The 25,303-nt window shown below is 47.1% G+C and overlaps 2 protein-coding genes across 6 annotated transcripts in view; one reads left to right on the top strand and one right to left on the bottom strand.

The window, feature by feature from the left end:
* Positions 1–18,807, bottom strand: part of LOC102562149 (uncharacterized) — a 61,318-nt gene extending 42,511 nt beyond the window's left edge. The window contains exons 1-8 of one of the 4 annotated variants that reach the window (XM_019485162.2): positions 18,674–18,807; positions 17,521–17,581; positions 17,321–17,415; positions 10,030–10,098; positions 9,358–9,388; positions 6,623–6,682; positions 6,045–6,125; positions 1,138–1,274 (exon numbers count right to left, since the gene is read on the bottom strand). In XM_019485162.2, coding sequence (XP_019340707.1) covers positions 1,138–1,274; positions 6,045–6,125; positions 6,623–6,682; positions 9,358–9,388; positions 10,030–10,098; positions 17,321–17,380 — 438 coding nt within the window. In that variant the 5' untranslated portion in view covers positions 17,381–17,415; positions 17,521–17,581; positions 18,674–18,807. The other 3 variants (XR_002089639.2, XM_019485167.2, XM_019485173.2) reach the window with 3 other exon arrangements.
* An 81-nt stretch (positions 18,808–18,888) lies between these two features.
* MSANTD3 (Myb/SANT DNA binding domain containing 3) overlaps positions 18,889–25,303 on the top strand; it is a 30,166-nt gene continuing 23,751 nt past the window's right edge. The window contains exon 1 of one of the 2 annotated variants that reach the window (XM_006260386.4): positions 18,889–19,001. The gene's annotated coding sequence lies outside the window, so the exon portion shown is untranslated. Of the gene's footprint in view, positions 19,002–19,370; positions 19,838–25,303 lie in introns of those variants that run through there. The other variant, XM_019485190.2, reaches the window with a different exon arrangement.

Below are 25,303 nucleotides of genomic sequence, written 5' to 3' on the forward strand. Positions count from 1 at the left end.
GTACCAATACGAAGAGAATTGTCTATATCCAATATTGGCCCTATGGGGCCAATAATTTGGCCGATAAATGCTCATGCTGCACAAGGTGGCAGATCAATGCCCCTGCGGTGAGGGAGGGGACAGGCACTGCCTAGCCATGGCAGGGGGCACAAGATGGAGCCACGGCTTGTGGGGTGGGGGTGGCTCCCGCCGCTGCTTGCACCCCGGGAGAGTGGGGACAGGGGGGTGCTCCTGGATCTGTGCAGGGCGGGGCGGGTGGTAGCTGCAGGGTAGAGCTAGAGCCGGCACTGCGCAAGGCTCTTCTCACCAGGGGCTGGGCTCAGAGCAGGCTCCAGTGGCACTGGGAGGAGGCTGTAGCCACCCCAAAATTCGCTGGAGCTCTGCTCTCAGCCCCGCACCACTGCCCAGCACAGCCCCAGCTTTTCCTGATGCTTGGGTGGAGGCCGGGTGTTCGGCCAGGGCTGTGCTGAGCAGGCAGCAGCGTGGGCCTGGGAGTAGAGATGCAGTGAAATTTGGGGTGGCCGCAGCCTCCTCCCAGCACCACTGGAGCCTGCTCTGAGCCCAGCCCCCGGCAAAAAGAGCCCCATGCAGCGCCGGCTCCAGCTCCACCCCGCAGCTGCCACCCACCCCACACAGATCCAGGGTCTCCCCCTGCCGTCCCCGTTGTCCCAGGGTGCAAGCAGCAGCAGGAACCAACCCCACCCCACAAGCCATGGCTCTATTGTGTGCCCCCCACCGCAGCACAAGTGCCGCACAGCCATGTTCCGGCTCCAGCCTGCAGCTGCAGACCACCCCGCGCCGTGCAGATCCAGGGGGCACATGCCCCCTCCCCCCCGGGGTGCAAGCAGCTGCAGGAGCTGCCCCCACCCTATGAGCCGTGCCTCCTCCCTGCAGGGCCTCCCGCCCCAGCTAGGCAGCCCCTGCCCCTTCCCTCACCGCAGGGGGCCTTGATCTGTCTCCCAGCCCCTTCCCTCCCTTCTCCCCCTCCACCACACCAGACTTTCCACCTGATGGCAGCTGTATCTGATATCGTATTGGTATCAGCTAGTATATTTAAAACACAAGGAGGTGTCATTATATATCTGCCATCCAATTAACTATAAGTAGGAACATTTACTTAAAAAAAAAAAATCTTACCAGATATGCCATTCTATGTTTAGCACCATAAACATGCATGAACATGTTACTCAATCCTGTTTGGCAGTGACACAGCTGACATTCATAGAGAACAGGGAAATTGTCTTTTGAGCGGTATTCAATTATATAATCAAGTCCTGCATTAAAGAAAGAAAACATTGTAAAATGCAGGATCTAGTGAAAATCCGTACTCCATTTTAATACTCACAAAATAAAGTGAAAAAAAAAAGTGTAATACTAAAGAAACCCATCACTTCAACTTTGAAAATCTTGCCAGTAATTTGAGAGGTGCACAACTCAAGGTTTCAGAACAACCCCTCATGGAAGTGAGGTCCCTTTAAAAGCCCACCATGAGATATTCAACTTCAAGAATATTCAATGGTAACTGCAAGAACTCTTGCCAGGAATATATGTACTTATATATATCATACTGGCAAGCCACCTGATGTGTGAGGTTTCATAAATGTGAATTTGGGTAATGCAATATTTACTCAAATACAAGATGACCCTGAATATAAATAAAGGGCTTAACTAAAGCCCCAATGATTAGATTCTATATATGGAAAATTTATAAATTTGTTACAATTTTCCAGGTATGGAACTTTATTGGAGGTCTGCCTTGGTTTTGCCCCCTCCCACTCCTACCGCCGGGAAAATAAATCTGGGCTGCCAAGCAGTCCCCTTATACTCTGTGCCCCTTCCCTCCCCCAACTTCTTCCCCCTGCAGCCCCTTCTCTCCCTCCTTTCTGTCAGACCCCGCTCTCCCTGAGCACACAGAAGTAAGGGGCATTTTTGAAAACACAGACTTTGAAATAAACATACCTATAGTAACTTGCATAAGCTAGGAGATGCTAGAGATGACTAAGATGCATTCAGTAGGCTGATACTGCTGGGGACAATGAAGGTTTGTGTGCTTGATATGAATTATCTAATCCAGATACTGAGCAACTTGGATTGGAAAGTAACATTTAGGAATGAGACTTCATACCGAAAATTCTGGGAAACATACAAAAGATGTCGGGAAAACCCTGTCCTGACACAGTTTGATTTTGGGGATGCTGAGGATACCCAAGAAAGAGTAATCACCATTAAGATGCATATGAACTTTATTGCAGAGGAGGCTGTAAGATTTTTGGTTATTGTGGCACTGTGAGAGTGGAGAACATGGACAAGGTCAGAAACCCAGATCAGGTGTGGACCAGGGCCTGGAGGGGCCACGTATTACTCTGGGTGGATTTAGTAGGGGCAGGTGGGGTACAACACCTGCCTCTGGGAATTGCCTTAGGGCTCCACAAAGGACTGATGATTTACTATGGACAGACAAAGTTATGTTTGAGGTGCAAGAAGGAAGGGCATTTGGCAGTGACCTGCCCATATGAGATTTGCATAGTGTGCTTGAAAGAAGGGTCATGGAGTGCAAGAGTGTAAAAAGGAACAGAAGTGTAATTTTTGCAAGAAATCAGGTCATGTGTGCTCTGTGCACCTGTCCCAGATCATTTTCAAATACAGTCAATAGAATGGAGAATGGAGGTCACAAGGGTTAAGGAAAAGGGTAGGAGGTGGGGGAAGAAGCAAGAGAAAGAGGAGGAGGAGGCCAATGATGCAGAGTGGTCTGAAGGATGCGTGAAGCAAATTTGAGTGGCAGGTGTTTGAAAAGATGCAAAGGAAACAGACAATGGGAGTTTCCTCTCAAGTCCTCCCCCTGGACCCACTCCAGGCTCTTGGGTTCAACAGGGCCTGCAGAGGAAAGCCAAAGCCTCATTGGGGTACAGTTCTTAGATGAAGGCCAAATATAAAGTTTGTTATGTGCAATGGACATGGTGAAAAGAGAAGGTAGAGGAGGAAGAACACAAAAGAAGAAAGAATCCGTCTCAAGTTTGAAATCAGTAGTGAAGTCATGCCCAGATCTGAATCTCAGTACATCGATTGGACTTGGATGACCATATTTATCCCAAGATATTACCCATCATCCTCCATCATAGGGTTGCTTTCCATAGTTCTTCCAATGTCCATGCCTTCTCCAGCTGATGCCACTCATTTTCCTACAAGCTCACCTCTAACCTCACCAAAAATGAGTCATGGGCTTTGTGATATAACACTTGGGCAGACTATAAATTTTGGTACAACTCCTTCACTGAGCTCAGTGTCTCGTCTGTCTTCGTTGGTCACACTCCCTTCTCATCCTGCACTGCCATAATACTTTTTTCTGTACTTCAGGCGAAGTAAGAGGCCCATTCTTCTTCCTCTATCCAGGCAGCCTTTGCAAGGAAGATGTTTCTGTCTTTTCTCTCCAAACCACTCCTTCAATAGGTTCTTTGTGTCTCTTGACTTCCTCTGCTACTGAGAATCCCTTTTCCGCCAGCTGTAAGAGACACTGCAGACTCCATTGCAGTCTCCTAAATTTCTTCCATTTTCCCAGGTCCTTCTTTTCCCCACAGTCTGAAGAAAGATTTGGGTTCTTAACATCTTCCCACCATCTCACTCTGCTTGTATCCCTGCCTTTCATTGCTTCTGATTCTTCATATAGTGGCTCCCATACCATCTGCACATTTATTTGCCTTCCAGTAGTCTTGTATTTAACTTCTACTGCCCTCTACCCAGTGTTCCTTGCTCTCCCACTTCCAGCACCATTCTCAGTAGCAGGTGGTGCAAGAACACCAATATTCTCTCTATTGCTTGAACATTCCAGTCTACAGACCTAAAAGCAAAGTCAATTTGGAACCACAAATAGCCTGCCACATCCACTCTAGTGAACCTGCTCTCAACTCCAGGTGAGTTTAGAAGAGTTTGGAAAACGAGAGGCATCAGCTAGAGAAGGTGTGGACATTGGAAGAACTATGGAAAGCAACCCAAACCTTCAAGACAGGAAAGGCTCCAGGGAACAACAGGCTCCTGGCAGAATTTTACAAGACTTTCTGGGACATACTAAGCCTGGACCTGTTGGCAGTGTTCCAGGAGTGTCTGGAGAGGAAGCAGCTCAGGGGAGGTATAGACACAGGAATAATAATGCTATTACACAAGAAGAGAGAATGGGAAAAGTTGGAGAACTGGAGGCCAATCATCTTATCAAACTTAGATTATAAAATAGTGCCAAACTTTTTACAAACAGATTAAAAAAAGTTGTGGGAAAGATGGGTCTACAGTGACTAGGTTTGTGCAATCCCTGACAGAGTAGTAACTAAAATGCTGCTGCTGATAAGATACATGTGTGTTACTGTCAAGAACAAGGATTGAATGTGGAATTCCTGAATCTCAATTTGGAAAAAGTAAGGGTGGAGCAGAAGTTCCTGTTTAGCCTGCTGAACAACATGGGGGTACCACCAAAGTTTCCAAGTTGGATTGACACTTTATACAAAGGAGCATGGTATAGGGTAGGAGTAAATGGTCATCTAATGAAGAAAGTCAAGGTTAGATTTGGCATGAGACAGGGGTGCCCCAAGTCACCATTCCTATTCACCTGCATCATCGAGCTGTTGGAAGAGAGGATTAGGACAGACTGCATGATCAAGGGTGTGCCAATCCCCAAAGGAAAGGGCATACAAGCAAAATGCATGATGTATATGGATGATGTCAATATCTTCGCAAGAGGCAGTGTATCCCTAAAATGGAGAATAAGACATACATATGAATGTGAAAAGGCATCGGGGCAAAACTAAATATACAAAAAAAGTAAGTGCCTGGTGGTGGGGAAGATGAAAGAAATGAGAAAACTGGGGTCACACGTCATAATGGACTGGGAGTGGAGGTGAACATGTGATCAACAGGTGAAGGGGCCTGGGAGAAGACGAAAGGGAAGGTAAAACCAGAACTGGGGAGCTGATGACTGCAAACTGTTGATGGCAGGGTGAGTAAATGTAATGAAGGCAGTGGTACTCCCAGTCCTACTGTATGTAGGTGTGGTGTTCCCTCCATCATAGACCACCGTCTAGGTTTCAACAGGAACTAATGGTATTCTTTTGGAAAGCCAAGAGGGAAAGTCTTAGGAGAATAGCACTATACAAGGAAAAACTGAATGAAAGATGGGGCTTCCCAGATGTGTATCTGTTTATGCGGAGTATGTCAGACTATGCTGCAAAGGACGGGTAAAAGAGGGTACCAAATGGGCTGGGTTTGTCTGATACAGTATAGGGATGTTATTGCATAAATATAATGTATATAAAAGGTCACTCTCACAGCCCTGGGCCTAGATAATGCCACCAATGTATGAAAAGACTGTAAAATTTGTGAATTGGTAATGAATAAAGATGATAGGCATAAGAGAGTTGGTGGACTATTGAAAAAAAAAATCAAAGCCTGAGTCAGGGAAAAGGAGACTGTGTCCCCAGTTGGGAGATTCATAGAAGTAGAAGCACGGACAATTTGGAAGGGTGTTTTTGACAAAAGCTTACAGAAGCAGCACCGGGACTTCAGTTGGCTGCTAGCACATCGGACTGTAATGGAACTCCTATACAGTCCCCAACTGTTACCAGTACAGAACAGCAGAATGCCCCAGACAAACATAGCAGGAAAAAAAGGATGTGGCATGTGATGCAGGAGTGTATTTGAGTAAATATAGTATGTATAGATGATTCAATCCCTCTGCAAATTTAACATACTTTAAAGCAGTGGTCACCAACTAATCGATCTCGATCGACTGGTTGATTGTGAAGCCTCTGACAATCTATCTCAGTCTGTCAGAGGCTCCATGATTGGGAGTGGCAGGACACACGTGGCTGGGCTGAGCCATGCCCCCTGCCACCTGGGGTGGGCTGGATGAGTGGGGTCAGAGCCTGGGCAGCTTGTCTGGGAGGTGGCGGGGCAGGGAGGGATGGTAGATCCTGGGTGCCAAAAAGTAATCTTCACCATAAAAAGGTTGGAGACCATTGTTTTAAAGGCATTTAGTTATAGCATGGAACAAAAAAGCTCACCAAGTGCAGGTTCCGAATCTTTACATGTATTAAGCTGTTCTTCCAGGGTTTGTCCTTGAAACTTTTCTGGCTCGGTTTGAACTATAAAATATAAGCATGTCACTAAAATTTGGTATAAATCCCCTTCACCACAGCAATAATCATGATACATTATTCATCATTGTCTACCCTGATACTTTTAAGAACAGTGCTAATTGAAAAAAAGAAGTAGTGCCCACTATTTCAGCCATGGATTGAAGTTTGCTAACAAATCCAGGCAACTTAATTCCTTTTCTGAAATGCCCTGCAGGAAGCAAAGCAAAGACACATTAGACAAAACCAGCCTATATAGTGAATGATCACTCCTGAAATCCTATTCACATTTTATCTTCCCTTATAAAACCCTTCTGTAGTATGTGTGTTAAGTAGAGAATAATAAAGACAGTACAACAAATAAAAGCAAATTACAAATTTCCTATTAAATCTAGCTATTTTTCATACTGTTAGAGGTAATGAGTTTTCACCTTTTCTTGAAATTCACAAGTAAAATGCACACTTAATGTTTTTCTACACTTCATTAGATAAGGCAATTAACTTACCATAATCAGGAAGTTTTACAGGAGCTTTTGCTTGATCTCCTGAACCACTGACCGTTTTAACTAAAGAAATAAATTAAAAAAAAGCCAAATCAACATTTCTGAAAACGCTTCTTGCCCAGGAAGAATCTAGTTATGGAGACTGGACATGAACCATGAACATGAACTATGTTATCAAAGAAGTAGGCTTTTATTGATGTTAAGCGTTAAAAATTATTTAATTTTAAATATTTTGTTGCTGTTGAATTCTGTGTACCATAAATTAGGTCTGGTGGCAACACCTAAATATTTCACAGAATTATAGAATCAAAGGACTGGAAGGGACCTGCAAGATCATCAAGTTCAGTCCCCTGACATGGGCAGGTTATTGGGCTCAAACGAGCTCAACGAAGTGCTTATCCAGCCTCCTCTTGAACACCTCCAAGAATGGCAACTGCACCACCTCTCCTGGGAGTGTGTTCCACATTCTCGTTACCCTTACAGAAAGGAAGTTTTTCCTTCTGTCCAGCCTAAGTTTTCCTCAATTAGCTTGTGCCCATTGGATCTCATCCTCCCAAGGGGTGCCTTCCTAAAGAGTTGCTCCCCTAGATCTTGGTGCTCACTCCTGACATACTTGTACATAGCTATTGAGTCACCTCTCAGTCTTCTCTTACTCAGACTGAACATACCCAGTTCTCAGAGTCTCTCCTCATAGGGCCTATCCTCCAGGCCCCTGATCATATGGGTGGCCCATCTCTGTACCCTCTCAAACTTATCCACATCCTTCCTGAAGTGCGGTGCCCAGAACTGGACACAGTACTCCAGCTATGGCCTCACAAACACTGAATAGAGAGGGAGAAGCACATCCCTGGATCTACTGGCAACACATTGGCTGATGCACACCAGAGTTCTATTTGCCCTACTAGTGACTTCATTGCACTGTTGGCTCATGTTTATCTTCTGGTCGATTGTCACCTCCAGGCCCCATTTAGATGCTGTGCCAGCCAGTGGACCACCATTCATCATGTAGTTATGGTGAAGATTTTTTCTACCCAGATGAAGGATCCGGCACTTTTCCCTGTTGAACTTCATCTGATTCCATTCAGCCCAGAGGACCAGTCTGTCAACATCATCCTGGATCCTTACCCTATCCTCAGATGTTCCCGCATTTTCCCCACAGTTTAGTGTCATCTGCAAACTTAATCATTGTTCTTTCCACCCCTTCATCCAAGTCTTTGATAAAGATGTTAAAGAGCATGGGTCCAAGCACCGATCCCTGGGAGACACGACTGGAGACAGCCCTCGAGGATGAGGCCATCCCATCAATTACAACTCTCTTGGATTGGCCTCTAAGCCAGTTGTCTATCCACCTCACTGTAGAATGACCTAGGCCAGTACCCTCCAGTTTAACTGAGAGAATCTCATGGGAAACAGAATCAAAGGCTTTACTGAAGTCTAGGTAAAGGATACCAAACTCATGTCCCTTGTCCAGCTGGTTAGTTACCTGGTCATAAAAGGACGCCAGGTTTGTTAGGAATGACCTACCCTTGAAAGGCCGTGCTGGTTGTTTTTTAATACCCCATCAGTTACAAGCTGGTAATTGATGGCCTCCTTAATTTTTTCAAAAATTTTTCCCAGGACTGAAGTCAGAAGGACTGGTCTATAGTTTGCAGGGTCATCCCTCTTCCCTTTCTTAAAGATAGGTAACATGCTGGCCCTCTTCCAGTCATTCAGGACCACTCCCAAGTTCCACGACGCTTCGAACAGCTTTGTCAGAGACCCTGCTATGTGCTCAGCCAGTTCTTTCAGGACTCTCAGATGCAGGTCATCTGGCCCAGCAGACTTGAAAAACGTCCAAATGTTCTAAGAGTACTCTCATCTCTTTAGGACTGATTTCATGTGGTCTGTTATCTTCACTATATTCCCTGTGCCTCTGGACAGGTGAACAGCTCCATCTGATTTCAGGAATACGATGTGAAGTATTTAGGAGCTTTGCCTTTTCACAGGGATTAACTGTGGGGTGTCCCTCCGTATTCAGTAGGGGTCCCACAGTGGAGCTCAATTTTTTCTTTCTCCCTATGCGCCTATAGAAGGACGTTTTGTTGTCCTTTATTTCAATTGCTAGCTTGATCTCCATGCCTGCCTTGGCTTTCTGTGTCTCATACCTCCAGACCCTGGCTATATAAAAATGTACTCCGCTCTGCTTGCTGAACCATTTTTTCATTGCTTATATGCTTCTTTTTTCTTTTTCAATAGTTCCCTAATATCCCAGTTGAGCCAAGCAGGTCATTTGCAATAAGGGATGACAATAATAACCAACCTAAAATATTAGGTGATTAAACATACTGAAAAGTATTGTTCTAACTAATGAGATTTTTAAAAAATATTTGTAAACTAACTGGAACACGTACGTGGTCACAAAATTTAGAAGTCTACTGAATTCTTTAAGCCCTATAGATAGTTCAGGTCTCAAAGGCCTCTGACAATTAATCCATTTTTGGTGTAGGATCATAACAATAATCCCACATTAACTGTTGCATTCACAATAATTACAATGCATTACTTTAAATTCTCAGGCTCAAGATTGTGCAGCCTTGGCTCATGCAAGAAAAGCCACTGACTACTCAGAAGAGCTAGGAATAAAGGACTGGGTCTAAAATGACTATTTTTGATAAGCTTGCTTCTGGTTTTGTACAAATATTTGTAAAACATAACATACTGCTTTAGTGAAAACAAAAGAAAGATAAGTTAGCACTTACCAATGCCATGGGCTTTTAGAGCTTCTTCAACCTGAATTGATGAGAGATTTTTTCCCAATGGGAAAAAAATTACTTAACATTTATTCAGAAATTTATACATCTGAAGTGATGAGTGCCTGAGCACGCACACACACACACACAAACATACATACACACACACACACAAAATCTTATTTAACAAGTTAAACTTGTGTAGGTATTCAAGACGGTTATCCAAAATGCACAAGATAAAACAAGGACAACACTTCAAAAGAGCAGATTTCAACAAATTTATCTAACAGATAAGTATTTACAACTTTTCCTTTACTGTATTATCCTGTTTAGCTTGACAATTTTCTATGCCTGTATTTAATCTTATGTCATGTCCCTTTCTAGTTGACTATAGCTTGAAACTCTGGAACAAACATCAACTCTATTCTTACTGAACCAAAGACCAAGGTAGCTAAACTGGCAGCAACTTTTTTATAAAAGTATTGCTGTAAAAAAGGTCCACTGTACTACACATGTAGAATTAGTACATAAAAAATAAAAATATTAAACCCCTTTTTCTTTGTAAAGCAAACCCATTTTGTAATATAACAGGTAGGAATTACAGTCATATATTCTGTCACACTTCAATATGGCTAACGGCTAAAGTGACACACAAAAGCTCGTTCAAAAAAGTGTTCTTACTGTTTTGTGTTTGTATCCCAGGAAGTGAGTCTGTAAGTTTAAGGCAGATGCACATGAAATTTTGCAAATCTAGGTTAAAAAGATTTATAATTATTTCCGCAGTACTACATTAGCAAGTGAAAAAATATAGGTGACACAGAAAACAAATAAAAATCTTGTTTAATCAAACATCAGGTATATCCCCATGGTCTTATAAACAGTTCTACCAAAACATATAGTTCCTCCACAGCCAGACAGAAAAATATCCAGCGTTCTGTTCACTGAACTTCAAAGAAGGACTAATAAAGGTCTTCATACAAAAGATACTCTCTGTAACATGAGATAACCCCCTCAAATGAAGGCATGAAAACAGCAAAACAAGGGCATGATTTCAAAGGGCAGATTTCAGCCAATTCAGAGACGGTTTATTCCCTAGCATAGACCCCCCCCACAGAAAAGTCAGAACTGACTAAGGTAACCACCTGTACTTAAGAAAACACACGTGAAAGGATAAAAAACAATCTGGGTAGACTTCATTTGGTGCACAGAATGTGGGAGAGCGCCATCTTTGAACATGGCGACAGTTGCTCTTCGGGGACTGGTATCTCCTAAGTATGGTACAGAAGTATAATCTTGGTGTCTAACCTAATGTTTTCAAGGTCAAATAATCCAATAAAGCTGTTTCCAATGTCACAGTGACACAAAAGAAAGTAGGTTCCCATGCTCCACGTCCATGTAATTGAAAAAAATTGGTACCATATACTGCCCTACCAAAATAATGATTGAGTTTTGTCATATGTGCGAGTTTGCTATTGTCTTATTTTAATAAATAAACATAAATCATTAATCTGTTCAATTTATTGTGTACTCTATTATTTATTGTGTATTATTTTAATGACCGGTTAGTGTATTAACTGTAGTTTAACGGGTTTAATATTTTTTGTTCAGTCATTATGTTTGCAGCCAAACTCACAAGTAAGTGTTTTTGTCTTGTTTTTCAGATTGAAGCCTGACTGAAATACAGTGAGACCATGGCAGATCACGTGAGGAGAAGAACTGCAATTCCTGGGAAGACACGAGAAGAATGCCATGTTGATTTAAGTAAGCGTCAGGCCGATAATGATCAAAAAACTACAACTTCAAATGGACGAAAATGAATCATGGAAGCAGCAGAGATTAGGCATGATATTGTCACAAAAAAAGATACAAGTGTTGACTGATACTGAATTTGTGTACCCTGTAAATAACCAACATACCATGTAAATAACCAGTTTATCATGAAATTTTCACAATCAGCAAAACATTTTGAGAATTAACAGGGTTTGACAGACCTAGATATCATGAGACATCCACTCGCCATGAGTTGCCTGGGAGTTCAGCCCCAAATATTGCACGTTTTCTACATGTTCCACTTCATGGAGGGTAAAGGAAACCCACACATCACACCAGTCAGATGCAACTTCACAATTTCATAAGCAAGCAACGTGTCCCAGGAGAGGTAGCTGAAAGACTGCTTTCATTTAGAGAACACACCAAGGAGGCTTATACGCAGTTTAGTGATGAACATTTAACAAAGAAGCTTGTGGATATCATTAAGAAGGTAAAAGTGTCCAGGATTTGTTTCTGATGGAGATAAACAGGTAGAAAAACATAAACCAACTGCAGCATCAGAAAAGAAATCCTACTCTAAAGTTCAGAAAATCCTACACACAGCAAAAGATAAAGGAGAGACTATTAAGAACATACTGAAAGACAATCTACTGCCATCTACCAAATTATTTGATGACTGTGACCTTCTTATTAAACCAATGAAGTCAGTTCTTTCAGGGGAGATTGAGAAAAAAACTGCAGCCATCTGATTACAATTTCCATCAGAACAGCAACAAAAAAAAACTATGGTAATTGTAGACTTTGTATCAAGTACGCCAAGTCCAAAGCAAAAAAATGAAAACTTTTCAAGAATTTTTTGATACTGTATGGAAGAAAACTATTCAATTCCAACTGGTTCAGAGGGTAGATATTGTGTATGACAGTTATGTGGAGAAGTAATTGAAAGAACGCAAATGAGAATGGAGAAAAACTATTACACCAACTGAGTTTGTAAAACTGGATCCTGACATTCCTTTACCTGTTCAGATGGAGAGGTTTTGCCCTTCTTCAGCAAACAAAGAGGTATTACAACTGTCAGCCGAACAATACTTTTGTGAAAAAGGAAAAGAGGGTAGCATACATACTACAGTGTTAAGTGGAACTGTGACTGAAGGCCATAATGATTACAGATGATGAAGGGCACTTATACAATCATCTGTCTGCTGCTCTACAAGAAGCAGATACTTAGCTGGTCATCCATTTATTTGATGCAGTTTCATTTGGTTTCATACAGGTCGTAGTCCTGTCTAATGATACAGATGTTTTTGTCCTTCTTCAATATCCGTTTCATCTGTTTGAAACAGCAGTTTTGGAACTTTGGATTAAAGTAGGCTTGGGTGATAAAGTAAGATTTGTTCCTCTTTACATTTTTGGACAGAAACTAGGACCAACTTTGTGCAGTGTTCTTATTAAGGCTCACATTCTCACAGGATGTGATGTCACCAGCAAAGTGGGAACAAGTATGTCAGCATTGAACACATCACCAGAGAAATTCCTCTTACGTTTTACTGAACATATCACAATTTCTGAAGATGTAGTTAACAGAGCTGAATACCCTGTTAAGGTCCTACAGCCATCACTTCATCAAATGTTTTGCAATGAACTTCGTTTTGCACTGAACAAAAGTAAACTGATCCCACAGCTTTCCCCCACTTCTTTCTCTATTCAAGATGGACATCGCAGGAGACACTTTTTTTGTGGCATGTGAATGCTTTAGCCTAGATGACAGCAGTTACAAAGGTATATTAAATCTGAAAGATTTGGGGTGGTATGAAGACACAAGCAGAGCTCTTTTTCCAGACAAATATCTCCATTCCATTTCTGATTAATTACCGCTGACATACAACTGTGCAACATGCAAAACTGCAAGATGCAAGTGTCCAAAAAATTACACTTCTTTTACTGAATACTGCAAATGTGGTGAAAACTGAATAAGGAAAACCAAGTAGTCTAATGGATGTAATGGCTAATCCCAAAACATAAAAAGAAACAATATTTCAATAGTTGCATTTATTTGTTTAATATCATGTTGTATGTTATAGTACTTCCTATTAATTCCATATTAATATTCCAGTTTTATATACAACATTTAGATTTCAACTGGTATGTAAGAAAAAATTCCATAAATAAAATTGAGATAATTTGCCCTGAGAAAATTGTGAACCCTGCTTTCTTTTGTCACTATGACATTGGAAACATCTTTATTGGATTGTTTCACCTTGAAAACATTGGATTAGACACCAAGATTACCTTTGTACCATACTTAGAAGAGGAGATACCAGTCACCAAAGAGCAACTGTTGCTATGTTCAAACATGGTGTCCACCCACGTTTCATGCACCAAATGGTGAAGTCTACCTGAGGTTTTTTTTTTAAATCCTTTCACATGTGTTTTCTTAGTCAGTTTCGACTTTTCTATGGGGGTCTATGTCAGGGACATGACTAAGAAAGTATAAGTAAGGTCCCACAGGTAAAAAAATTGAAGGCTAAAAGTGTGCAGGAGGGCTGGCAGTTCCTGAATGGTTTAACACTGAAGGCTCAACAGAAACCTATTCCAACACAGCAGAAAATTAGAACTGTAAGAGGCCAATGTGGGTAACACAAGGAAATGCTTAGTGTCGCAGGGCACCTTGGTGCCCCTGCTCCTAGAGTGGAGAAACTGCCAGGGAGCGAGTGAGCGCGCCCTGGCCTGACATAACGAGCCCAGCTGAGGCTGCTCAGGTAATGAGCGCAGCTGCAGGTTGCCGGAGCAACCAAGCGGAGCCAGCTGCCTGTAGGGGGCAGGGCCTGGCCCTTATAAAGCTCAGGGCTGAGGCCAGGCTGGCAGTTCTCTGCCAGCAGCTGGAGAGGCAGGAGCTCCCTTGGCCGAAATATGGGAAGGAGCCTAAGTTGCAAGTACAGCTCATAATAGCCCTGGAGGCTTGAGCTATGATGAGGAGTTATGGCCATGCAGCTTGCATTTGTGTTACAGTCTAGGGGCTTGTGGTTTTGCTTTGCGTTTGTATTATTACACCCGGAGGCTTGGGTGAGGCTGTAGGGGTTGGAGGAGGCCTCAATCACAGGGACCCCAGAGAGTGTGGGGTGCCCTAGCGCCAGGAGGGCGCATTATTGTTCATAGCGCCAGGGAAGGCGCAGCTCGCACGCCACTGCGCGAGCAGCTGGCGGCGAGGAGCGCGGCCAGTAGGTCGCGGGCGCAACCCGTAGGTTGCAGACGGGGACCTAGACCCCGGATTGCGTGTGGGGGAACATAGACCGCGAAGGCGCAGCTCGCACGCCACTGCACGAGCAGCTGGCGGCGAGGAGCGCGGCCAGTGGGTCGCGGGCGCAACCCGTAGGTTGCGGACAGGGCCAAGACCCCGGATTGCGTGTGGGGGGAACATAGCCCCCCGGCCCCAGGAAAAGGGCAGTATTACTGAGTAGCCCAGTGTGGGCACGGCGAGCCCCAGAGAAGGGGGGGAGCGCCATACTGAGCAGCCCTAGAGAGCGGGGCCATACTGAGTAGCCCAGCGTGGGCGCGGCGAGCCCCCAGAGAGGGGGAACGCCATTGTACGTTATCGAGTAGCCCAGCGTGGGCGCGGCGAGCCCCCAGAGAGGGGGAACGCCCTTGTACGTTATTGAGTAGCCCAGTGTGGGCGCGGCGAGCCCCAGAGAGGGGGAACACCATTGTGTATTATTGAGTAGCCTAGTGTGGGCGCACGGGCATAGCGAGCCCGGCCGCAGGCTAGTGCGGCAATCCCCCTCAGACCAAGGCAGGGCACTGCGGTTGCCCCTGAGAAGACAGGGAGTAGCAGAGCGGGGAGCCAGAGTCAGGGAGGGTGTCCGTGCGGTTGGCCCATAGGACCGGAGGCCCGCTGGAGAGTCCCGGAGCGGAACCACACCGGCAGGGGAGGCCCAGAGTGGGCTAGACGGGAGTCCCAGCAAGAGGCTGGGCACGAGAGAGAGAGCCCAGAGTGGGCCACATGAGAGAGGAGGCCCGGGAAGCGGGCGTATAGACCAAACAACGTCCATTACATCTGCGAGGCTTAAGCCTGGTATCAGGGGAGGTAGGAGCCACGCATAGCCCATAAGGCTAAGGCGCTTGGGTAGCACCCATTGTACGGGGAGACCCACGAGGGGTCCAGGAGCCGACAGGCCAGAGGAAACACAAGGCAGCCTCCCTATTACATATTACATCAAGACGTGGCGGGCGAGAATGGAGGGTGCCCTCGGGCCGGAGTAGCGCGGTGAGAGGGCCTCAAGGAGATCACGGACCTCCGCGAGGACCCCGCTGTGACACTTAGTTACCTCAAAAGCAGAAGAGAAACACAGTTAATGGAAAGAAGAGTAAGTCACTAAGGAAGAATACCAAGAAACAGCAAGAACTTTCAGGACAAAATGAGCAAACCAAAGGCTCAAAAAGAAATACAACTGGCAAGGGAGGTTAAAGCTAACAAGCAGAAATTCTAGACATGTCAAACATGGAGACAGACTAAGGAAACTGTGGGTCCACAAATTATTAAAGAAAAGCACAAAGCCAGAGCTGTTCAAAGACTACTTTGCTTCCTTCTTTACAACAAAAATAAACCATCACCAAATACCTAACAAAGCAAATAGAGACAATGAAGAGATCTGGGCATCTGAGAGTGGGATGGGCAGGCAGGGCTGGGATCACAGAGCCATGACAGTGCAGGGCCAGGGCCTAGAGCACAGCCATAATCTGCTTATTGCATGACCCTGAGACAGGTGCTGGTTCTGTGGGCTGGGGCATGCTGGGATCAGATCACAGCTATGCCCCAGGTCCTAGCCCCACACTGTCACTGCCCTGAGATCCCAGGGTCTCCATGAAGACAGGCTAGAACACATGTGGGCAGGGCGCATGGTCAGGTAGACACGATGGGGCGGGCCGCAGGCAGGGAGCTGTGTCCAATCTTGAGACGGTGAAAGTGGGGGGCTGGGGCCCACAGCAGAGCCGTGATCCTCTCCCTGCATGCCCATCTATGGAACTGGTGCCTGTCGCAGGGATGTATGGGCAGCAGATTACTGCTCAGCCCTGGCCCTACAGTATCACTACCCTACGATCCTCCCCCATGATCTCAGCCCACCACACTCCTGGACAGCGCTCCCACCCACCCACTGGCCCCATCCTGTCCATATGGCTGAATGGGTGCCCAGGCAGTGGGGCTTGGTCCAGTGGTGGCAGCTGGAAGAAGTTGCCATTGCAGGGGCTGCCAGGAAGTAAGTCCATCCACCATGCCACCCCAGCCCTGCTGTGAATCTGGGGGTGGCAAGACCAGCTGCATATACCATGGCCTAGGCTCCCCCTGCTCCTGGGCTGGGTGGGACCAAGGGATCCACTGTGGGCCATACAAAATTCCTTGGTAATCCAGATCTGGCCCGCAGGCCATATTTTGCCCACCCCTGATATAAGGGTTTTGGTAGTTCATTAACTCCCAACGTGAGTCAGCCACGTGGCAGTTGCCAAAAAAGCAAACGCCATTAATAAAAGTGTGCATATGTACACACACACATGTCCGTATATGTGCACATGCATGTAAAACAGGTGACAGTACCACTCCACTAAGTGCTGTGTAGGCCTCAGCTAGAAAACTGAAAAGGTGACAGATAGCCTGGAGAGGATAGATAGGGGAGTGACAAAGGAATCAGAGGTGGGGAGAAGCAGTTTCAAGTATTTGAAAGGCGACTATAAAGAACACTGAGAACAATTTCAACGGGCCATTCTTTTGAGACTAAATCTCAAAACACTTCTGAAACTTAACAAGAGTAAGACACTAGAACAAGCTGCCCAATGATATTCTGGAATCTTCTTCATTCCAAGTTGTCAGAAAGAAAATAAGCATTTGTTTGAGATAGCTCGGGAAGAACATATCCTGTATCCGGGCAAAGAGACTGGATTAAATGATCCATGAGATCCCTTCCAACCGAGAGCCGCTCTAATTAAAGCGCCCAGAGCATCTTGTGTATCAGTATCCCAGCGCTAAAAAATGGCAATTAATCTACAGTAATTACAGTGCATCAGAGCAGCCTTGCCACATGTGTATAGGCACTCTTAAAGCATGCTGCAAGCCACTTTAAAAATAATTAGCTTCCCATTGATTCACAGTCCGATTTGCTCTTGCAAAATTGTATTTTGCCAAAAGTCTTTAAAAATAAGATGAAATACTTACATTGCAATAGAAGGGATGTTGGTGCAACTTCTCTTTCTTTAACTCAGATTCAGTTTCCATGTTTGAAATTTCAAGATATGAAAGCCCTTGGAAAACTACAAAACAATTATGTGCTGTTATTTCAGTTTGGCAACAAGCATAGGAGCTCTGTTTTAATATTAATATTTACATATTTTGAATGTCTGGTACTTTTCAACTACCTGGAAGCTGATCTTTGATTTTTCACATTAATGATTGAGTTTTGAGAACCTTATGGTGGTTCTGTAAGAAAAAAACATTCAACTGCGAAAGAAAAAGTGATGCTTTCCCAATATCTATCCAGAAGAAAGGAGATGTCATTCCAAAAAAACAAACAAAAAACCAAGCATGTAACTCCCCCCACAAAAAACACAGATGCTCAATGCTTGCCTCATTCCACTGAGAGGGATTGGGCTATATGCAGAGCTGGCCTTAGGGAAAATGGCACCCTGAGCAAATTTGTATTTTGGCACCCCCCCTCTTCCCCAAGTCAGCAGCGCTGCTGACCTGCTAGAGGGGCTCCATCCGCCAGCCAGGGAGCTGGGCAGGACATCTGCCTATAACAGGGAGCTGCAGCCCATGGAGCTGAAGTGGAGGAAGCAGAAGCCTGATGAGCAACCAGTGCTGGGGGGAGGGGGAAGAGAGACAGCACCAGTGCCCTGAGGCCACCACTGAGCTCCTACAGGGGCTGCCACTCAACCAGCCAACCTGCAGGCGAGACATGGCCAGATCCCTTCCCTGCTCCCCTATACAGGCCACCAGTCCTCACCTGGGGCTCCCTATATGTGCAACCCCATCCCACCCAGGCAGGAGCAGGGACTATTGCCACCCCTGTGCACGGCATCCCGTGCAGCTCAGGGCCGACGGGGGGCACCGCTCCCTGCTGCTCACCAGGGGGCGCCGTGGCCTCTAACCACAGCGCCCTGGGTGGTCACCCACCCCCACACCAGATCTGGCTACACGCCGAAGGAAGGGTAGGCTGAAGCACAGGCCTAGCGGCCGCGTGTTCAGGCCTCCCAGTCAACACAAGACCGGCAGAATCTGAAGACGCAACACAAAAAAAAGGAAAAGCGAAAGAGTAAAAAAACTGTTGGCTTGTCCTTGCTACAGGTCCCGGGGTCTCCATCCCGGGGGCCAGAGGCCGGCAGGGAAGGCTTCCGGAGCGGCCCCGCGCACCCGCCCTAAGCCTGCTTGGGCCGACACGGGCCTGCCCCGGGCACTGGTGCCGCGGGTCGGCTGCGGCGCTGGAGCCAGGTGCGCTCGCCCTCAGCGCCGGGCTGGGAGGCCTGAGGAACAGCGTCTTGCTCCCGCCGCTGCGCCCCGGACGCCGCTCACCCACGGCCGAGTCGCGCGACCTGCTGCCTCTACCGCCGCCGTGTCCTCCTCCTGCGCGGGGCTGCGTGCGGCGCGCGGAAGATGGGTGGGGGGCAGAGGCGGCTCCGCTCTGGGCTGAGGGGAGAGGCCGCCCGCCACGCCCCGCCCCTGGCCCCTGCTGTGGGGGTGGGGGGGCCGGGGCGGGCGGCGGCAGCAGCGCCCCGCCCCCCGCTCTCCCCTCCCCCTTCCCTTTGTCAGGCGCGGGGCTGCGGCGCCCTCCGGTCTCGTTGGCGGCGGGCGGTGCTGGGCAGGGGAGCGGCGCCGCGGACGCCCCGGCCACCACAGCCCGGTAGGGGTCGCGGGCTCGCGATGCGGCGGCAGCGCCGTCCCTGGCTGCCGGCCCGAGCCCGGAGCTGGGGTGGCGGGGCCGGGCCGGGCCGGGCGCCCCGCGGGGGTGGGGCTGCGACCTGTCCCTGCAGCCGCAGGCGCCGGCATCGCCCGGCCCCAGCGCCCGCGGCGCCGCCTCCCGTCCCTCCCTCCCTAGGGGTCGCAGGTGCCGCCGCCGGGCCGGGTCTCGTCCCGCCCGGCAGCTGCCATCGCTGCGGCCCCGCGCACCGCGGCTCTGAGCCCCGGGCCAGGTGCCTGCGGCTGTCGCTTTCGCGCTGCCCCCTCTGCGCCTGCCTTTGTTCAAGGTGTCGCCTGGGGCGGGGGCCGGGGCCGCCCCTGCTTCTTCCTCCCGTCTGGAAAGTGCCTTTTATTTATTGCTTATTTGTACAGGTCGCACGAGCCCCCCCAGGACGCACTCGCAGCTGTCAGGTCGCCCCCCCCCATCCCTCTGGGCGCGTGTGCAGGAGGGGTCGGGCCCTGGGATGCTTCCCAGGGGCCCTGCAACACTCCCTGGAGGGTGCGGCCTGGTTAAGCTGTGACAGACTCGGGCAGACCCTGGCCAAGCTTCCCAATGGCAGTCCCTGGTGTCAGATCCATTCCAACCTGCTCTGGTCTTCCCAAGGCACAGATGAATTTCTGCATTATTTTGTCACAGTGGAGAAATGAGTGAAAGCCGAGAGCTGGCATTTTTCGAGTGGGGGCTTGAGTCTAAAATGGTCGAGAAATACGAATCTAGGCATGATTCTTACAGTCCACTTTTGCCACCAGACAACTCAAAAGCAGCTAAACGCAAGCAAGGTAAAACATTGAGTCGTCACAGGAGTCAGTAACAGAAACAAGGTTGAAATGAAAACGCTGTAGTAATTTTAAGTAGTAAACACTTGAGTTTGTCTGGTCTGTAATGCTTGGCCCACTAATTTACTTCAGTGCACAGTGGGTATTGTGGAACTAGCCAGTTGCCTGTCAAGAATGACGGGGGGTGGAGGGGAACGGGCAGAGACGGAGCCCTGTGCCCCCCGTTTCCCCCGTCCCTCCTGCTGCTTGGGGTCTGACCTGCTCCCCTCCTCCCCACCACAGTGGCGGGGGAGAGGAAGAATGGGCCCAGGCCCGATGTAGGGGAGGACCGGCCTGAGGGTGGGGAGAAGCCAGACTGCCGCGGCTGGGATGGGGGAGCAGTGGGCCCCAGGTTGACGCGGGGGACGGGGTCCACTCCCCCCACTGCCGCTGCCACAGTGCACCCACTCCTCCCCCACCACCACTGTGTCGGCCCTGCAGGCAGTGACGATGGAAGGGGGCAGGGGTGGGCTGAGGCCAGCGCCTGTGGCCTCACTCCCCCCTGGCGTCCTGAGCCTGTTCCCACACCACACAGCCACCGCCATCACCTCCAAGGAGCAAGGTGGGAGGTGTATGAGGCCAGCTCTGGTAGCCTTGCCCCCTCCCCTCCACTGTCACCACCTGCAGTGCTGCTGGCATCAGCTCCCCCACCCCCTGTCCAGTCCTCCACACTGCTTGCAGGGAGTGGGGTGGGAGAGCCAAGGCCAGTGCTGCTGGCCACAGCTCCCCCACCCTCTGTCTGGTCCTCACCCGGCTTCAGAATCATGGTGGCACTCCCCCACCCTTGGAGCACTCTGATTGGCTGTTTCCATCAGCCAATCAGAGCGCAACTAAAGCGTTATGGACAGACAGACAGGCTTTTATAATATTAGAATGTTGGGCCCGTGCTGAAATTACTTACTATGCGCGTGCCCTGAGACTGCAGTGGGAAATAGTACGAGAACAGATAAGCATGTGAGGATCCTTTAGTCCAGTACTTCTGAACCCATGGGTCACAACTCAGAAGTGGACTGCAAGAATATTATGAAAGGGTCGCAAACAAATTTAAAAACAGATTTTCCTTTAAAGGAGAAAAACATAGGAAAACGTGGCTGTTCCCCTGCAGGCTGTCAGACTTCCAGCTGGCAAGAAGCTGCTTTGGGCTCCCTGTGCCCCATACCTCCCCTTCCCAACACACCCACCCACATACATTGCAGGGCTGAGGCTTGGGGGCAGGGGGTCGGGAGTGAGGGGCACTGGGTTGGGACTGGCTATCAAAAAATGGGTCCTGGTACAAAAAAAGGCTGAGAACCGCTTAGTCCAGGGATGAGCAAAATATGGCCTGTGGGCCAGATCTGGCTGGCCAGGTATTTTCATCCCACCTGCGATGCCCCACAATGAGTTGTGCCCTGCCCAGCCCTCCCCCGTGAAGCTAGGAGAGAGGTGCCCATGGGTACACCACCCCACCATACCCTACTGTGCCTCACTCCCATGCTGTTGAACAAAAAGGGCCCTGCCCAGCCAGCAGCAGCTTCTGGGCAGGGCTCCTGTTGCAGCCATCCCATGGGAACCTGCTTGGCTTCCTGCAAGTCAGCTTGCTTAGGACAGCCAGTAGGGAAGCAGCAGGGCTGGTAAGGGGCGTGGGTGGAGTTGCAACTGGGTGGAAGCGAGCACAGCATGGAACCTGCACCCAGAGCGGGTGGCAGGAGTGCACAGCTTGAGTTGGGGGGGGGGGTGAGGGTGAGGGGTGTAGGAACCCCCCACATACTCCCCCCCCATGGCGTGCAGCCCTCACTGCCAGGAGAAGCAGCCCACAGGGAGGTCAGGGTTTTCCTGTTTTGTGTAGGCGCTTGGTGCCTTTGAGGAGCTAAAGGGCTACCACAAATTGTTCAGTCTACAAAAGGGACATGGGCATTGTTGTAGTGCCGCCTGAGGTGGGAGAAGAGTGCAGCGTGCTCAGCTGACTCTATCACTGGGGCTCTGCGCTGTGGGCCTGCAGCTCCCGAACTTGCAGTGGGGGAAGCCATGCAATGGAGCTGGCTGCCTTCCCTGCCTGCTGCTGCACAGGTCCCCGCACTCTGGTGGGAGTGGAGGGAGCCCCGCCCCCTGCTTCCCCATGGAGTCCAGCATGGGGTTTCCCCACAGCAAGTATGGGAGCTGTAGGTGCACCACACTGAGCCCCTGTGATCAAGGTGGCCAGCGCTGCGCTTGGGGCCCCTGATTTAGTCTTTCACTTTTTAGGATTTGCCTTGATACAGTTTTTGTTATGCACCTATTTGTTTTATGATTCTTTTTGAAGTTGTAGGACACGCGTTTCATTTGCCAAAGCCTCCTACTGGGCACATACATTGGAAAGCTGTGCTGGAAATGAAGTGCATTGTTGGTCCAATAAAAGATAACACCCACAAAAATCTTTGCCCCTGGAGGACCATGAGAGGTCTGCCTTTGAGGAGCTAAAGGGCTACCACAAATTGTTCAGTCTACAAAAGGGACATGGGCATTGTTGTAGTGCCGCCTCAGTGTAATTAAAGTCTCACTGCATTTCTTAGTGAAACATTTCTCAGTACGTAAAGGCAAATGGAACAGCTACCTAATGCTCTGATACAGTGCTACAAGGCACCCTCTTACTAAATGTTGAAGTAAATAAAACAACTTTTGGCCCTCCCAAATGCTTTTATAGGGCCAGAATAATCCAGGGAGTGTGTACATATGCAAATTGTATGTGTATGTGCACATACAGTACAGAGAAATCCTTAAATTTTAGGCTCTTAGGGCAGGGACCCTTCTGCAGTAGTACAATAGCTAGTACAGTGGGGTCTTGGGTAGAAAAGTTAAAATTAACTTAAAAGAAATGAAAAACCTCTTTAAAATGTCTGGCTCTGCTGATTCATTGGCTTATATATGTAATGATTTACAGTCTGGTATCTCTGACTTTTTCAGTTAGAACCAAGTGCATGTCCCATTGTATGGAAGTTCTCTGCCTATTTCCAATAGTAAAAAGCTCCTTTTCCTAGCTCTTCAAAGTGCTCAAGCTTGTCTTTGATGTGTGAAGGACTGATGCCCATCCTGGACCTCAGGGTGAGGGATGGGGATTTCCCTAGTTTGTAAGAATGTTGTGCTTCTTTTGGTGGCTATTTGAAGCTATCTAGCAGTTTAGGTTGTTACAGTAGCCCTTGAATGAGATGGAATATAAATCAGACCCATTGTTTTTTGCTAGTGGCTATTTTGTAACTTACATTTCTAAAGCTGTCTAATGGGAAGGATGAATTAAGTTTCTAATTTTTAACCATTGCCTCAAGTGTGGCAGGTTCCATTTTTATTATTAAATGTAACAAAAGAAAAAAATTAAGAAACTCTTAAGATTTCCTTATAGTAAATGCTGAAATCAAAATACTCATTTTACTGTAATTCCAGGATTTCTTTACTGATGTAATATGCCAAGAGGATGCCTCACAAGGTGGGAGGAAAGAAATATCCCTGCAGAGGGTTCTGTTTTCCAGCTAGCAACCAAGTTCCCTGTCCTCTCCCACTTTTCTGTCTCTGCATAAGCAAAAATCGAAACACATTACAGTAAACGACAGTAATTTCTCCATTTTCCATTACTTCTTTTCTCCAATCTGTTTCTTCAAAGTGTTATATTCTTGCAGATCCATATCATTATTTTATTTCCTGTCTACCATGTTATAATTCCTATCCCATATCTTTTACTTCTTGTTTCCCCTACTAGAACAGTTCTCTTTGAGCATTCTGTTCTTAGTTTGTGTGGTTTTTGTATTTCCTTTTCTGTTTTCTTTATCCCATTTTCTCTTTTTGTCACATTACATTCTTCTCACTTTCTGACAGTAGTTTTTAACTAGTTACCTTTACTGTAGGAGATAAGAATAACTGACTTAAAAAGTTTATGGGAGAGACACTAGTTGTGTCTCTCCTTGTACCACTATTGAGTGGTACAATGATAATGATAACAACTAGAGCTAGTGCAGTGAAATTTTTTAAAACAAAAATTCAGTTTGAACAACAAGAAATGAAATCTTACAGTAAATTCTTGCTTTGTAGAATGTTCACTTAAGAAAATAGTGGACAAAATACTAGGAAATGTGGGAAAGACTAATGAATTGGTGGTGAGATTTAATTAAATATTTTGATATTTCTTGCATCAAACTTTTGATTAAACTCAGTTTCCTCCTTTCAGGTGAGTTTAAGCAGTCTCCATTTCCACCTCCCATGATTAATTGCACAAAGTCCATTCTCTGCAAGCTTTGAAGTAAACATTACTTTAAAGGGAATGGCTAGGCAGGCAGGGAACATTTAAAGACAAATTATTTCTTTGCAGCAAAATCTGTCAAATGCTTAACTAGTGCTTTGTTCATTTCTATGGACCCCCTTTTTTTGCTTTCAACTGTCCATTTCTTGTAGAGGTGAGGACCTGGCATGAGCAGAGAGGTGATAGTCAGTAGTGTGTCTGATAGAGAACTGAGGACCTCAAAAGTCGATAAAGATTTTGGCACTCTCTATGAATATACCTCTATCTGCTAGTTCAAACAATGCCCTTCCCCAACTTGGCAATAAAGCATTTTCCAGGTTTCTTAACTTGATTTCAAGAAGTCATCTATTCCAGTAGTTTTCAGCCTGTAGTCTGTGGACCCTGGGGGTCTGCAGACTATGTCTAAGGGATCACCAAAGATGACTATGATCAATCAAAAGTATGTGATTACCCATAGTTACAATTCAAAGGCATTGGCACCTCCTTTCGAAATCACCAAAGGGGTCCGCGCGCTGCCACTTGAAATATTTTTAGGGATCTGCAAAATGAAAAAAGGTGAAAACCACTGATCTAGTCCATTTGTCTCTTGCAAGGCAGGTTTGACTATACCTGAACTGTTTCTGGCAAATAGTTATCTAATCTGCTTTTTAAAACCTCCAGCAATGAAGATACTACAACCTCTCTACATACTATAATTACTCAAATGCAAGACAAGGTGTTTTCCTCTCAATCAGGAGAAAAGGAAGGAAAGGAAACATTAAGGAAAAAAAGCCCCTTGTCTCACATTCATATAGAAGGAAATGTCATTAAATACATAGTCTATCTTTGAACTGCTACTAAAAACAACATGTGCTTAGCAAGGGAAACCAACTGTGAAGTTGCTTAAATACAGCCAGTCCTGACCATAAATATAAAACATATGGTCCATTTTGAGCAAACATGCTGATAGGCAGAGCCATCCCTAGGGTATGGCAAATTGAGGTGACTGCCCTGGGCCCCGCATTTTGTGGGGGCCCCACAGAGCTGGGCAGAGCAGCCACGGTCCCTCCCGTAGGACCCACCTGGAGCTGGCAGCTCAGCCATGCATCATGGAAGAAGCATGGAACTGCCCCCCCCCTCCCCTTTGTGGGGGTACCAAGGCCCCATGCATTATTAAGTGGGGCCCCGCACAAGGTGATTTGACCCGG

Source organism: Alligator mississippiensis, chromosome 5, assembly GCF_030867095.1.
Source record: "Alligator mississippiensis isolate rAllMis1 chromosome 5, rAllMis1, whole genome shotgun sequence".
Taxonomy (NCBI): domain Eukaryota; kingdom Metazoa; phylum Chordata; order Crocodylia; family Alligatoridae; genus Alligator; species Alligator mississippiensis.